This window comes from Perissodus microlepis, chromosome 5, assembly GCF_051167445.1.
Source record: "Perissodus microlepis isolate ML-2025 ecotype Zambia chromosome 5, ASM5116744v1, whole genome shotgun sequence".
Lineage (NCBI taxonomy): Eukaryota > Metazoa > Chordata > Actinopteri > Cichliformes > Cichlidae > Perissodus > Perissodus microlepis.
Window position 1 is genome coordinate 14,428,048 of NC_140465.1, and position 13,215 is coordinate 14,441,262.

Genomic DNA, 13,215 nt, shown 5'->3' on the forward strand with positions numbered 1-13,215 from the left:
GTTGAATTTGATATTTTGTCATTTGAGGAGACTCCTGGGCAGAGCAGGAAATGCTGGAGAGATCATATCTACTGGCTTAGAAATGCCGCCTCCCCCCCCCACTGGACCTGGAAATTATGTTATAGGTAAAACAAACTAATGAAACTACACAGCAACACACAGTCTGTCTTTTGTTTTTCATTTTTACTGGATTAGCAGTACAGTACAACACAACAATGGGTAGTTAAATTAGTATCAAGCATGGCAAACTGAGTAACTGAGAAAAGCAAAAGCCACAGCAGATGTAACAGCAATCTTTTTTTCTTTAAGAGTGGAGTGTTATTCACACCCAGTACTGCAAGTAGGATGGTGTCCTCCTTTATGTCTTAGACACTGTAATGCTGGGATTTTACTTTGTAGTAGTTAATGCAGACTAAGCTAGGGGGCGCACAACACACGAGAGAAATCAAGTTGATGCCGTCAAATACAAATACAGCAAGCAACATCAGAATATTACAATAATAATAATAAAACCGGGGTACAAGATCTGCTCAGACGAGTGAAAGCAGAAACCCAGGAGTTTTTAAATGGCTAAGAACTTCTGCTCTCTAACTTCCTTTTCCATAATGGGCACTACTTGTGGGATGAACGAAGATGAAGCCCAAAAATAGAAAGTGAGGTAAACATCTATTCTCACACAGAGTGGAAACAATAAAATTTCACCTTCCAGATTTTTTTGTGGTTTTAACTGTAATAAAAACGCCTGCCTGTAAGTACCAGGAGCCACTTGGCTGAATGCAATATTTTGATTTCACACAGTAACAGAGCAGCAGTGACAGCAGAGAATTTACAACAGCGTTGTTTAAGCAGCTGGTTTGTATTTTGATTTAACTGCGTTGTTTGAAGTTGTGTGAGACGGTTGCTATACTAGTTATAACATGACTAAATCTTCATTAACTAGTCCAACAAAGGGTAAGAGAAACTGCTGTGAAACACGCCTCCTACATTCACAGAGGAAAAAAGCAGGGTGATGTCCACTAAGCAAGTGTACAATAAAAAATATCTGCATCAGAGCGTGGATACAAAACAGAACGTTTCACATATTCTGCTTGGTGGTGAGTGAGCATACAGTTAGTCAGCAGCTACTGGACGCAGTGCAGAGTTATGGTAACACTTCAGTGGTGCTTTTGGGAGGAAAAGAAAAAGAGCAAAATCAGCATAAAAACTTTCTAACTAAAGGAATAATGATTCAGGCTGGAACTTTATCTTCACCAACTCAGAAGTGAGTCAGTTCTGTGCGATCTGTGCACACATTTCTCCTTCCTTTCGCAGTCAGGTCAATCTTAGTGCAGTGAAAAAGAATTTGCCCTCTTCCTCATTTCTTAGGGTTTTTTTGCATATTTGTCACAGCTATATGTTTCAGATCATCAAACAAAGATAACCTGAATTTTTAAATGATGATTTTATTTATTAAGGGGAAAAAAGTGATCCAAACCAAGCCGGCCCTGTGTGAAAAAGTATTCACCCTCAATGTGGCACAACCAGTTATTAGGCAATCAAGTTTCACAATCAAGTGTTTGTGATCATTGTCGATGAGTCTTTGACACCAGTGTGGAGGAATTTTGGCCCACGCATCTCAATCCGATTCAAGTCCCGACTTTGACTAGGCCACTCCAAAACACTTTTTTAAACATTTCAGAGGTGGCCTTGCTGGTGTGTTTTGGACCATTGTCCTGTTGCGAAAACATGAACTGACGATCAGACGGGATTTTTAGGTAGAGAGCAGAATTAATGGTTCCATTGATTAGCCAACACTGCCACCACCATGTTCTCTTTATGAAATGCTGTTTTAGATTTACACAACATGTAACGGGACTGAAACCTTCCAAAAAGTTCAGCCTTTGTCCACAGAATATTTTCCAAATGTGAGATGAGACTTTTTGTTGTGTTCAGTCAGCTGTGGTTTTCTCCTTGGAGCTCTCCCATGGATGCCATTTTTGCTCAGTCTTATTATTTTTTTTCCCAACTGTTGAATCATGAACTCTGACCTTAACTAAGAAAAGTGAGGTCTGCAGCTCTTTAAATGTTGTTCTGGGTTCTTTTGTGAACTCCTGGAGTTGCCCTGAGTTGTCGATGCGCTCTTGGAGCAATTTTAGTGGGCCAGCCACTCCTAGTAAGGTTCAGCACTGGTCCAAGTTTTCTCCGTTTGTGGATAATGGCTCTCACTCTGGCTCACTGGAATCCCAGAGCATTTTTGGATATTTCTTTTTTAAACCAATTAATAAATGAAATCACCATGTGAAAACTGGATTTTGTATTTACTCTGATTATCTTTGTCTAATAGTAAAATTTGTTTGATGATCTAAAACATGTAAGTGTGACAAATACACAAACAAACTAAGAAATGAGGAAGGGGGCATATACTTTTTCACAGTCCTGTTTGTATCTAATATCTACAATTTGGCAACACAAAACCTCAGTGTTCTTTTTCTGAATGTCACAACACAGATTTTTGCAACACTGCGTTTCTCTCTGCGGCATCTCTCCTGACAGGACAGAAGACGGTATGGAGGTGTTTAGCTTGGAGAGCAGCCTCTGGACCAGCCAGTGACTCCAGTTCCATTTCTTTTATTTCACTTAGAGAACTTCTGCATCTCTGCAAGAAAGAAAGATGGATTGAGTTTGAGGAAGAGAGTGTCAGGTGATTCATGATAGATGTTCGCATGTGTCTGCGTACCTTTGTCGAGATCAATGAATTTTGGCTGAGTTTTCACGTGGGCTTTTTCTTTCAGCAGGTTGTTCTTGTAGTCTAAACACAGAAAGACCACATATAATCCCATCTGAGAGATGAACCAATATTTTTTCACACTCCACTCTTTTCTTTCTCTTAACTCACCGAATCTTCTTTCCTCCGGGCTGCACACATTCACCTCAGTAACGTCCATCTCAAACTCATCTGAGCAGCTCTGACTTCTGCTGGACCTATCACAGTGAGGAGGACACACGTGGGTGAAGAAAGCGGTTATATGTGTGTGTGTGTCTGTGTGTATTGTCAGCACTCACCCCATATACGACTGAGGATACATTTCTGCAAACACAAGAACATTTAATGAGATTCAAAAGAAGGGGGGGGGAAGCAGATTTTGAGTGATTTATCTGAAATCAGCCATCAGCTTCACACCTTTGGTCGTGCGTCGTCGTACGATGACGACGATGATGAGGACAACAAATGCCAGGAGCAGGAAGGAGGTGAGGACGTAGCCCAAAGGCAGGAGAAAGTGGTGCCTTTGTTCAGGCAGGATGACGGTGATGACTCGCGGTGATTCAGCCTTAGCTGTCTCTGAGCAATAGAAGAGTGACAGCAGTCAGCATTTCTTTTTCATCTGTTCTTCATCTTTTCCCTCACAAACAAACCGGTGTGTCATTACGTGGTTTACAGATGTAGTAAACAAGACCGGAGCTTCCATTAGAACAGACATTACTCCTGTCGTGAGTGTCACATTGTTTTTTGTTTTGGACAGTGTACCGGCTAAAGACTTGGAGGAAAAAGAAAAAAAACCCCACAGATTTCTGCTGAGACTCGTCTTGTTGTTAGTATTTTGTGTTTACACCATAAAGACACGCGGAGAGCAAGGAGATTGCTGGTACATCTGGTGGCATGGCTCACATGAGACCTGCTTTTTTTTTTTTTTTCTTCCTACACATGTTGTACTAGATTTCCTGCTGTACGACATGCAAAACACGTTATGGAAGTGAGAAATAATTAGTCGTCTTTTTTCTATCTCAGCACGGTTCTGCTGAGTGTTCACAAAGACAGGATCAAGGCGAGTCTGGTTTCATTTAGCTTCATAAGGAAAAAAAAAAAAAAAGAGTTAAAAAAGTGCAAGGCAGGAGGCAGCTGCGGACCTCAGACTCAACATATTAAAGCCAAAATGAGATCCAGACTGTCATGCTCTGATTTACTTTTCCTGGCAGTAAAACACAGAAAAGCGACAAGCGCGAGAGAAGTGAAGGAAGCAGTGAGAGCCGAGGGAGAGGAAGGAGACGATGAGATGTTTCTCCAGAGGTATGCCTCACAGAATAAAGCTAGAAATGATTTCTAGCAGACATCCCAAACACAGCGCATGGCCACAAAAAAGAAAACATAAAAACAAAACACATCGACGTTAGAAATCCTCTGATTGTTTTATAAAGACTTTTTTCCTCCCCTGACATGAGAACATGTGTGTTTGTATTCAAACTGGCTGCAATGACGGTGCTAAAACTCCACGGATAAATAACTCTAATGGGAGGGAGGGAGGGAGGGAAAGGGTGACCTACATCTCATCGACCCCATTTCATCAACAAATTCCTCGCTCCCTTCTTGTTCTTCTTTCCTCTCTTTCTCCCTCTGTCTACCTTTCAGTTTGACTTTCTTCTTGTGTGACCAGCTGTTTTGCAGATGAGGCACGCTTCCTGTTCTTGTCCAAAAGCTGCAGAAAATGGCTCCTTTCTTTATATGTGAAGGGAAAAAGTCAGGCAAGCTCATCAAAGCAGAAAAATAAGAATGACCCGGCAGAAGGCAAACAAAAGTGGGGTAATGAGTGAGACAAATTCTTGCTGAATGCGTGGAGAGAGCCAAAGTCAACACGGCAGCAGACAGCCAGAGGGGGCGAAACGAGAGAGATAAGAAGACATAATAATGCAGTAGACTACTGTAATGTCTGAGAGTGCAGAGGAGCAGGCAACAAAACAGATAAACCAGCACCATTCCCGTGGATAAAATCCTACTTTATTATTACAGCTCTGGGAGCGAAGGATTAATTGAGTGGGCAGATCTGGACTTCAGTCCTGTGACTGTATGCAAGAGATTCCACTGAAATGAGATCAGTCTTCTTGGCATGAACTTTAGGCACACACACATACTTACACACACAGATGGACTCAGCCACAGGCATTTCTAAAGCCGTCTCAATGATTTTCCCACATTGATACATGTGCCATTAGCAACTTTGCTTCAGTTACCTTCTGGAAAAACAAACCCATGCACCAGAAACTCTCTCATTTTCGAAGAATTTGAGGTAGGCTGCTGGCAAGCCATCATGCCAAACACCCCTCCTCCTCCTCTCCACTGTGTCTTTTCTCTTTTACTGATGTCCACCCAACGAAAGAACTTTTCAGACCAGGCAAAGAGTTGAGAAATTTGTGTGGACAAAGCAATCCCTACAAACCTTAAATGTGCAACTACACACATACGTGAAATTTAGACAAAGGTGAAAAGTGGCGAGGGTGAGGCTTAGAGGGTTTTGGCGGAGGTTAAAAGGCCTGGCATCAAAGAAGCTGACAGTGCAAGAAAGAAGAGGGTCTCTTCACCCACACCCTTTCTTTTTTTCTTCCTCTGCTGCTACTTCTTTTGTAGAGTGTGAGTCAGTGAATGAGGACAAAACAAGACGGGATGAGTGAAGGAAAGAGCAGATGTGTATGTTTCCCCTTCTCCTAATCGTACACATGATAGTTCAAATCCACCAGGTCATAAAACATTCTCTCTGCTAAGATACTCATGCTGACAAGAGCAGGAAGAAAGAGACTGTGTGTTTGTGCGTTACCCTTGTCTTCGCTGGGCAGTGATTTAGCCGGCATTGTTGGCTTAACCAGCGAAGGCTCCACTGTGACCTGAAATACTCTTCTCTCGTGGAGACCGCAGTAATGATGGTGGAGGTGGCAGGAATACAGCCCCTGGTCTGCTGGCTGTCAGAACACAAATACACATTAAACTATATGTATATAAAGTCAAAACCCTAAAATGGGTTGTTGTTAGCAGACAGACAAATGGAAGAAAATATCAAAGAAGAGTGAAAAATAGGACAGAGATTGTACAAAGGGCATCAGTACAAACTGTATTAATATTAACAATATGAACTATACAAATATAATGAATTTAATAGAAATTAAATCCAAGTTTATTAAAAGATTGAATTCTCTTTAAAGATTTTTTTCACATCAATATTTTATTTTCACTGTGTAATGAATCGTGGCTAGAAAATAAGCCCGGAATCAAATGTAGCTAGATTGTTTGATAACAGCCACCCCACCTAAGCCCATCCCAGTGGCTGATCTGATCTAAAAAAAAGATTTTGGTCTTAGATTGTGAGATTAAATGTGTTTTAGCTATCCTCTGTATTCAACAAGGGATCGATACAGGCTCAAAACTGCTGGAAAAAAATATTACATGACTTACAAGCTGCAAATCCTCAATCTGGCAGTAAAATTTTGCGTGGCATCATTAACACTAGTAAAATTACAGTAGAAAAGAAATCAGCTGGTTCTGAGAAGATTAGATTGGAGGTCCTCACTCATTTTTCATGGAATGACCCTTTAGATTTTTTTTACAACAAGACTTTCTTGAATAAGAGTAAAGCTCTGTGATTATACAGTACTGTGCAAAAGTCTTAAGCAATTCCTCATTTCTTCATATTTTGCTAGGAAAAGAGCTGAACTCTGAAAGCTCAAGAGTTGGGAGTTCGCCTTATAATCCGAAGGTTGCCGGTTCGAGCCCCGGCTTGGACAGTCTCGGTCGTTGTGTCCTTGGGCAAGACACTTCACCCGTTGCCTACTGGTGGTGGTCAAAGGGCCCGGTGGCGCCAGTGTCCGGCAGCCTCGCCTTCGTCAGTGCGCCCCAGGGAGGCTGTGGCTACAATGTAGCTTGCCATCACCAGTGAATGTGTGTGTGGGTGGATGACTGGTTGTGTAAAGTGCTTTGGGGTCCTTAGGGACTAGTAAAGCGCTATACAAATACAGGCCATTTACCATAAGACAAAAACAGTTTGTACATAATAATAAGCTTGAAAGTTAATACTTAGTATGACCACCATTAATCTTCGACACAGCCTGAACTCTCTAAAGAAAGCTTTTTTTTTGGGTCATTTTTTAAAGTAGTTCTCAGGAATAGCTCTCCAGAATTTTGTTCTATTCTCGGCCACAATGATCCAACACTGCTTCAATAATGTTGAGGTCTGGGCCATGACTGATAGTGTTGCATTGGGCATTTTTCTATCCAGGTATGTTTTTACTGCATCGTCAGTGTGTTTAGGATAATTGTCATGCTTTCCAGATGTATTGCATCATGGATCCGTCCAATAACATCTGTGGGTCTTTGACAAGATTCCCAACACCACTGGCTGAAATGCAGCAGGAAACCATGACAGAGGCTGTACCATGTTTTACAGATGGCTGTAGATACTCACTGTTGTGCCCCTCTCCTGACCCTGTTCTTTTATAATTTGGAATACCTTAGCCTTTTCTCCCTGCGCCACCTCCTTAAAAATTGTTTCCTGACACAAATTTGGCCATGAATTAAAAGCGTTACCTGACAATGATCATGACGGTCATTACATCAGATCCAAAGTGCAATCGAAACACTGGGGTAGTCAGCTAATGATCTTTGGGCTTTATAATGGTGAGAATAACAGCTGAACCATGCTACTAACTACAAATCACCAGAAAGGGAAAAAAATGTATGACATAATCATAACTTATTAATATCCATCAATTCCTTGGGTCCTACATGTGCAAGACTAAAAAAAAACAATATTGCTCAATAGACTAACAGGCAAACCTGTTTACTTTCACCACAGAGTTGAACAGCAGAATTTAGCAACATCTGGGATTTGTCAAAAATACATTTGTGCAAGAGTCAGCAGTGAATTGTTGATACTAATTTTTTCAAACACCCCCTCAGTTCATGCTCTGTATGAAACAAGCTGTTTTAGCTCCTTTAAGGGCACTCTGTGAATTCAAGAAAATCCGAAATAAATTTAAACTTGTGCATCAAAATCTTATTTTTTTAAAAGTTATTGAAGATTTTACATGTTGCACAGTCATTAAATGCTGGAAACACAGGACAGTTTAAAGAAAGCATTAAAAGCATTCATGAGTGCATGTAAACGCCTGACCACAGCTGTATGTAAGACAGAGAAAAGAAAGAAATTAGGCCCATGTTAAACACATCTGTTTTCATGCATCAGAGAAGTTGTGCCGTTACACAACAACTGATATCTGAGAAAAAAAATTGTGTTAATTTTGAAAATATCTGCCTATTGTTTTTTGTAGCTGACCAGAAAACGGCTCCCTAAAGTTTCCCGAGCCTGTATATAAATGAAATGTTATGATTTATGAGATCTGCTTGCTATTATAACAAATGGCAATAACTGTTGCTGTTGGGGTTTTTTTAAAACTGCATTGGTTGCCCAACATATTGTGGTTTAAAACCTCATTTTCCCCAATGGAGCAATAAAGTTTGACTTGAAAAGAGATGCATTACTAATGAAAGTTTCATCTGTTCTGGAAACACTGCTTACATGTATACACACAAATACACGCTTTTGCAGACGCTTTTATGCCAAGAGCATTGGACCACAGATTTGTTAAAGCACAGATGAACCTCATGAGAAGTGAGCCTATACCACTTTTGTTTAAGTAGCTCTCTTTTAAAAAGCTCACACATACGCACCTGCAGGTCAGATATGGTGAGTGAGAAGTCTCCTTCGGAGAAGGCGTGATTGCTGATATTCATTTTCCTCTGAAGGAACAGAGGTCCATAGCTCCGCTGCTCCCCAGAGGCGTACAGGTCCACAAGCCGGTCAGCTCGGTCATGGGAAATTCCTGGAGCCTGACGGTCCCAGTGAACCACCTAAAGAGCCAGATATATCAGTTAATGTACAGTTGTAGTCAAACATTTACACATTAATTATGAGCATGAATGCAATCATAATTTTGGACTTTTAATGATTTCTTTTCCAGGGTGGAATGATTGTACAGCATACATCTTTAAGGATTAAAACAAAAAACAAAAAACAAAAAACAAAACAAAACAACAAGAACAGGGTGCACAAGTTCTGAATTTATTTAGGATTTTCTCAAATCCTCGAGTCAACACACACTTAATTCAATCTTTTAATAAGTAGTGCTGAAAGTTCTACAATGTCTTTTAACAATGCCAAGGCCTATTAACCCCTTGCTTAACTTTTTGTTTGTGATCATGATTGATGACAACTGATAGTTTATCTTTGGCAACATAAAAAGGATTTGTTTGGCAGCATCCATTGGACTGACCAATACTCAGAACAACAGGAAACTCCAAGGAACTCAGTGAAAATCTAACAAGGAGAACTGTAGATTCACACAAGTAAGGTCTCTTGGAGCCATTTCTAAAACAACTGCTTAATCCAAAATCATCACTTAAAACAACTTTATGTATGTACAAGTTATTTGGATGCATTATTAATTTGCCAAGATGTGGGCAAAGACCCAAACTGTCTTGACAAAGGCAATTTGGGTCAGTTTGGGCAAAGACAGTTTCCCTCTGATGAGAGGAAATTGGTGAAGATGTTCTGGAACAACCCAGGAATCACCAAGCATCAAGCCTGACATTAACTGGAAACTGCTGGAAGACCAGCATCACTGTCCATGGTGAAGTGAGTTTTAAATCACCATGTACAGAGAGGGTGCCGACCAAGAAGGAAGCTCCTGCTCCAAAATAAACTCTTTTTTGCAGCTGTCCATATGGACCAGTCAAATGCCTTCTGGAGAAAAATAAGACAGTCAGATGAGACAAACATTAAACTCTTTGGATATAATGAGAAGCGGGATGGTTGAAGAGTTAAAGGTAAGGCTTTCAAACCTAAGAACATTGTACCAACTGTCAAGCACGGTGGTGGCCATCATGCTCTGGGGCTGTGTTGCTGCTAGTGGTACTGGTACATTGTACAAAGTAGATGGAATAAGAAAGAAGGAGGATTGCCTCCAAATTCTTCAAATTCACCTCAAATCATCAGCTAAATGGTTGAAACTTGGACACAGTTCGGTGTTTCAACAGGAAAATGATCCCAAACACGTCAAAACTGGTTTTGGAATAAATAAAGTAGATTAACATTAAGCAACTGGAATGGCCTTCCCAAATTCCCGAACTCACCTCATTGAAATTTGAGGACTATGCTTAAAAGATGTCTCAATCAACCAATTAAATAACCTCTACCATTTCTGCCAAAAAGAGTGATTTGCACTCAGTTCTTGTTTTTTGTTTTTTTAAAAAGTCATTAAACATGTATGCTGTACAATTGTTACACCCTGGAAAAACAGTTCAAAGAAATAATCCAAAGCAGATTAACCAGGACATGTACATGTCAATTGTAATATTACAAACAAATGTTAGCTCTTGATCTGTCTCGGGAAACAAGTAGAAACACCTGCTGATCCTCCTCCTCGTCGCTCCAGTCTGTCCACACACTACGTCGGTTGATGCACGGCAGCACCGCAGTGCTCCCAAGCAGCACCACGTACACAGCCTTATGCCCATCCCAGTATCGCTGTTCTTTACGGCCTTTGTGGCAAAAACAAGTCAAAGGGGTTTGTGGATTAATACTAATGTACTTCAGCTCACATGCTGATAGCTGATAGAGTGTGATACATACGTGATTTAGTGACATTGAGCTGGACTCTGACTGTCTCGTAGAGATTGCAGTAGAGATGGTGGAGGTTGCAGGAGTACAGACCTCGGTCATTCATCGTCACATCTGTCATCACATGTAGAAGTACAGCAAATCAAGCATGGCCACTTAGGAAACAGAAGTGCAAACTTCATATTAAAGCAAACCTTTTTCCAAAACCTTTTAGATTTAATGGCATTTTTTTTTCATTATCAAGTAATGTAGTTTATAGAGGCTTCATATTTATTCCTTTGTGTGGCATTTAGGTATCTGTGAAACCCTTGTTGACTCTGTGTTTGAGATTTGGTATTGGATGGTAATCTATGTAAACTGGGCATTTTAGTTTTTGGTAATGGGGTGGCAATGGGGACCAGTTGCGCACTGACGGGAAATCAGAGACAAATACCGAACTAAATCACTTGAAAAAATTCCACACAGAGCTTTAATGATTTTAATCATAGCCAGACCGACTGCCTCTATTAGAAGACATGGTTGCCCTGTAACAGTATAGTGGTCACACTGATGCAATTTAGGCATACCTCTGCATGGAAGAGAGGTGATAAGGGGATGATATCTGATTGTGAGGGGAGTGTTTCAGGATGCATTTGGCTTTCTACCCTAACAAATATCTAGATGGTCTTTGATTTTAACTGCATTTCAGTGGCAATGATTCACCTTTCTTTTAAAATATTTGTCTACATACTTAATATGTGATCTGAAATATTTGTTATAAGAACATAACAAGCAAAGCCACAGTGAGACACACCAACAAAGTAATGTTGGCCAGTTACAGTTACACATGAAAGACAAAAACAGAATGTGTCTGTATGTGTGTGTGACCTTTGATAACCAGGGAGAAGTTTCCATCTTTGAAGGCTGTCGGGTTGAGACCAACCCTGCCCAGATTGTAGGAGTTGTACATCCTTTGTTCTCCTGCCGAGAACATGTCCACTACCCTTTCCATGGCGTAGTCCGGATAAGCCCGGTACATATCCCAGTGGATCACCCTCTGCCTATCTCTCACCCTGTCCCTGGTCCACACCATCCGGCTGCTCACACACTGCAGCACCAGCTTTGAACCAGCGCGGGAGCTCACATTATAACCTGCCACAACCACGCTGCTGCTCTCAGCCTGACATGACACTGACAAAGGACAGACAGGGTGTAAGATTTTTAGTACTCATGGACACATAGATCACATGTGCACACACACAAGGAGAAACCTACCTGCAGTGAAGAAGCAGGCCACAGGGACTGAAAAAACAAAACAAAACAAACAAACAAACAAAAAACAGTAGAAATAAGCAAATGGGTTAATCACTTAAACAGGTATTCAGACCAAATCTGTAGGTCCCTGCATCTGAAAATGCATGTATGTGTGTGCGTGTGTGTGTAGGCAATTTACTGCCGGTGTAAACTAATATATATTGCTATCTGGAAACCCTTTTGGGCTTTGTTTTTGTACTGTGCAGTTAGGCCTGATTGAAATTAACCCTCCCTCAGTAGTTCTCATCTCCGAAGAATGTATCTGCGTTGTAAGTGTGGACGGAAGTCTGGTTTTAAAATCAGCCCAGAAAGGTCAAATACATCAATATACCTTAACGACACTAGAAACAAACAAACAAGTCTTTAACAAATCTTTCAAACTTTCTTTCACCTCAGGAAAAAAAGGAAAAACGAGGAAAAGTTACTTAGTAAAATATATTTTTAATTTCTTTAGAGTGTTCTCCACTGCTGAGTCCAACTTCTAAAATACTTTAACTCACGAATGCAAAGTCTATCCACGCTTGCAACAAAAGCAAAACAGTGCTTCACTCCAGCCTACTTACTGTGGATCAAGAGGAGAGTCTGAAAAATGATGTCGTCCCTCTTGGTTTTCATCTTTTCAGTTTTAAGCCGATAAGTCAGTGTTCTGCACCTGGCAGTCCGCCCTGAGAATGAGAAAATATGTCCAGCCTGTCTGTTCGCAACAACAACCCGTCAAGGTTAGTCACATTTCAGAGTTTGGAGAGACCTTCGCTGCCACAGCATTAAGTTAGAGCTTCACCACAGAACCAAAACAGAACCGAGCGGAACTGAAATCAGCCGGGAAATGAAACCCGACACCGCCAAGTAAACCTCCTCTCACAAAACCCCCGACTAATTAGCCTACAATAAAAAATCTCAAGAGAGACATTTGTTTTTACACTTAAAGATTTCATTCTCTTACTTTTCCACTAAGTTGTGTTAATAGCTGTACATCATTACTTTTGCATTGGTGGCATATTGGTATTCGTATTAGAGCACATTTCAAAAGCCATACTATTTTTCCAGTAGCACTCAGCATAGTAAGCCAAACAATCATTTCCAAGAGCATAGCAGATAACTTAACGACGACTAATCTCGATAGGCGCAAAATATTTTATATTTTGGGGTATTTAACCTGATGAAGAAATCAGACACATCAACAGGTCATCGTCTCTTCTAATTCAGCTCAATGACGACATCCAGCGGTTGGTTCCGCTCACAAGCGGCCACAATAATTTGGTAAATTATACCGTGTCTTGGAGCCCATTGTGCCTTTTTGTCACTACGAAGGCCAAGTTCGACATTCACGTGAAAGACATTAAAATCCCATCGTCACAAAAGAGCCGTTCCCATACCGGGAGTCGAACCCGGGCCGCCTGGGTGAAAACCAGGAATCCTAACCGCTAGACCATATGGGACACTGTACATGCCAGCCGTATAATGTTGCATAATACATGTACGCAAACGCATGGCCCCCAACGATCAT

At 40.9% G+C, this 13,215-nt stretch overlaps 1 protein-coding gene and 1 non-coding gene across 3 annotated transcripts; both read right to left on the minus strand.

Annotated features, from left to right (window-relative positions):
* Nucleotides 1-164: 164 nt before the first annotated feature.
* On the minus strand, nucleotides 165-12,856 carry LOC146386873 (matrix remodeling-associated protein 8-like). 2 transcript variants are annotated; one of them, XM_084928061.1, is made up of 12 exons: nucleotides 12,272-12,856; nucleotides 11,670-11,696; nucleotides 11,283-11,585; nucleotides 10,428-10,529; nucleotides 10,203-10,336; nucleotides 8,468-8,647; nucleotides 5,565-5,706; nucleotides 3,161-3,319; nucleotides 3,043-3,067; nucleotides 2,876-2,961; nucleotides 2,717-2,788; nucleotides 165-2,635 (listed from the first exon to the last, which is right to left on the minus strand). In XM_084928061.1, exons 1-12 carry the CDS (start codon nucleotides 12,321-12,323, stop codon nucleotides 2,613-2,615), a joined length of 1,305 nt encoding a protein of 434 aa, XP_084784187.1. In that variant the 5' UTR covers nucleotides 12,324-12,856; the 3' UTR covers nucleotides 165-2,612. The 2 variants fall into 2 exon arrangements, with proteins under 2 accessions (XP_084784187.1, XP_084784188.1); XM_084928062.1 differs by lacking the exon at nucleotides 11,283-11,585.
* Nucleotides 12,857-13,075: 219 nt separating this feature from the next.
* trnae-uuc (transfer RNA glutamic acid (anticodon UUC)) lies at nucleotides 13,076-13,147 on the minus strand. Its single transcript has one exon. It is a non-coding gene; the product is annotated as a tRNA-Glu (tRNA).
* Between the last annotated feature and the right edge of the window lie 68 nt (nucleotides 13,148-13,215).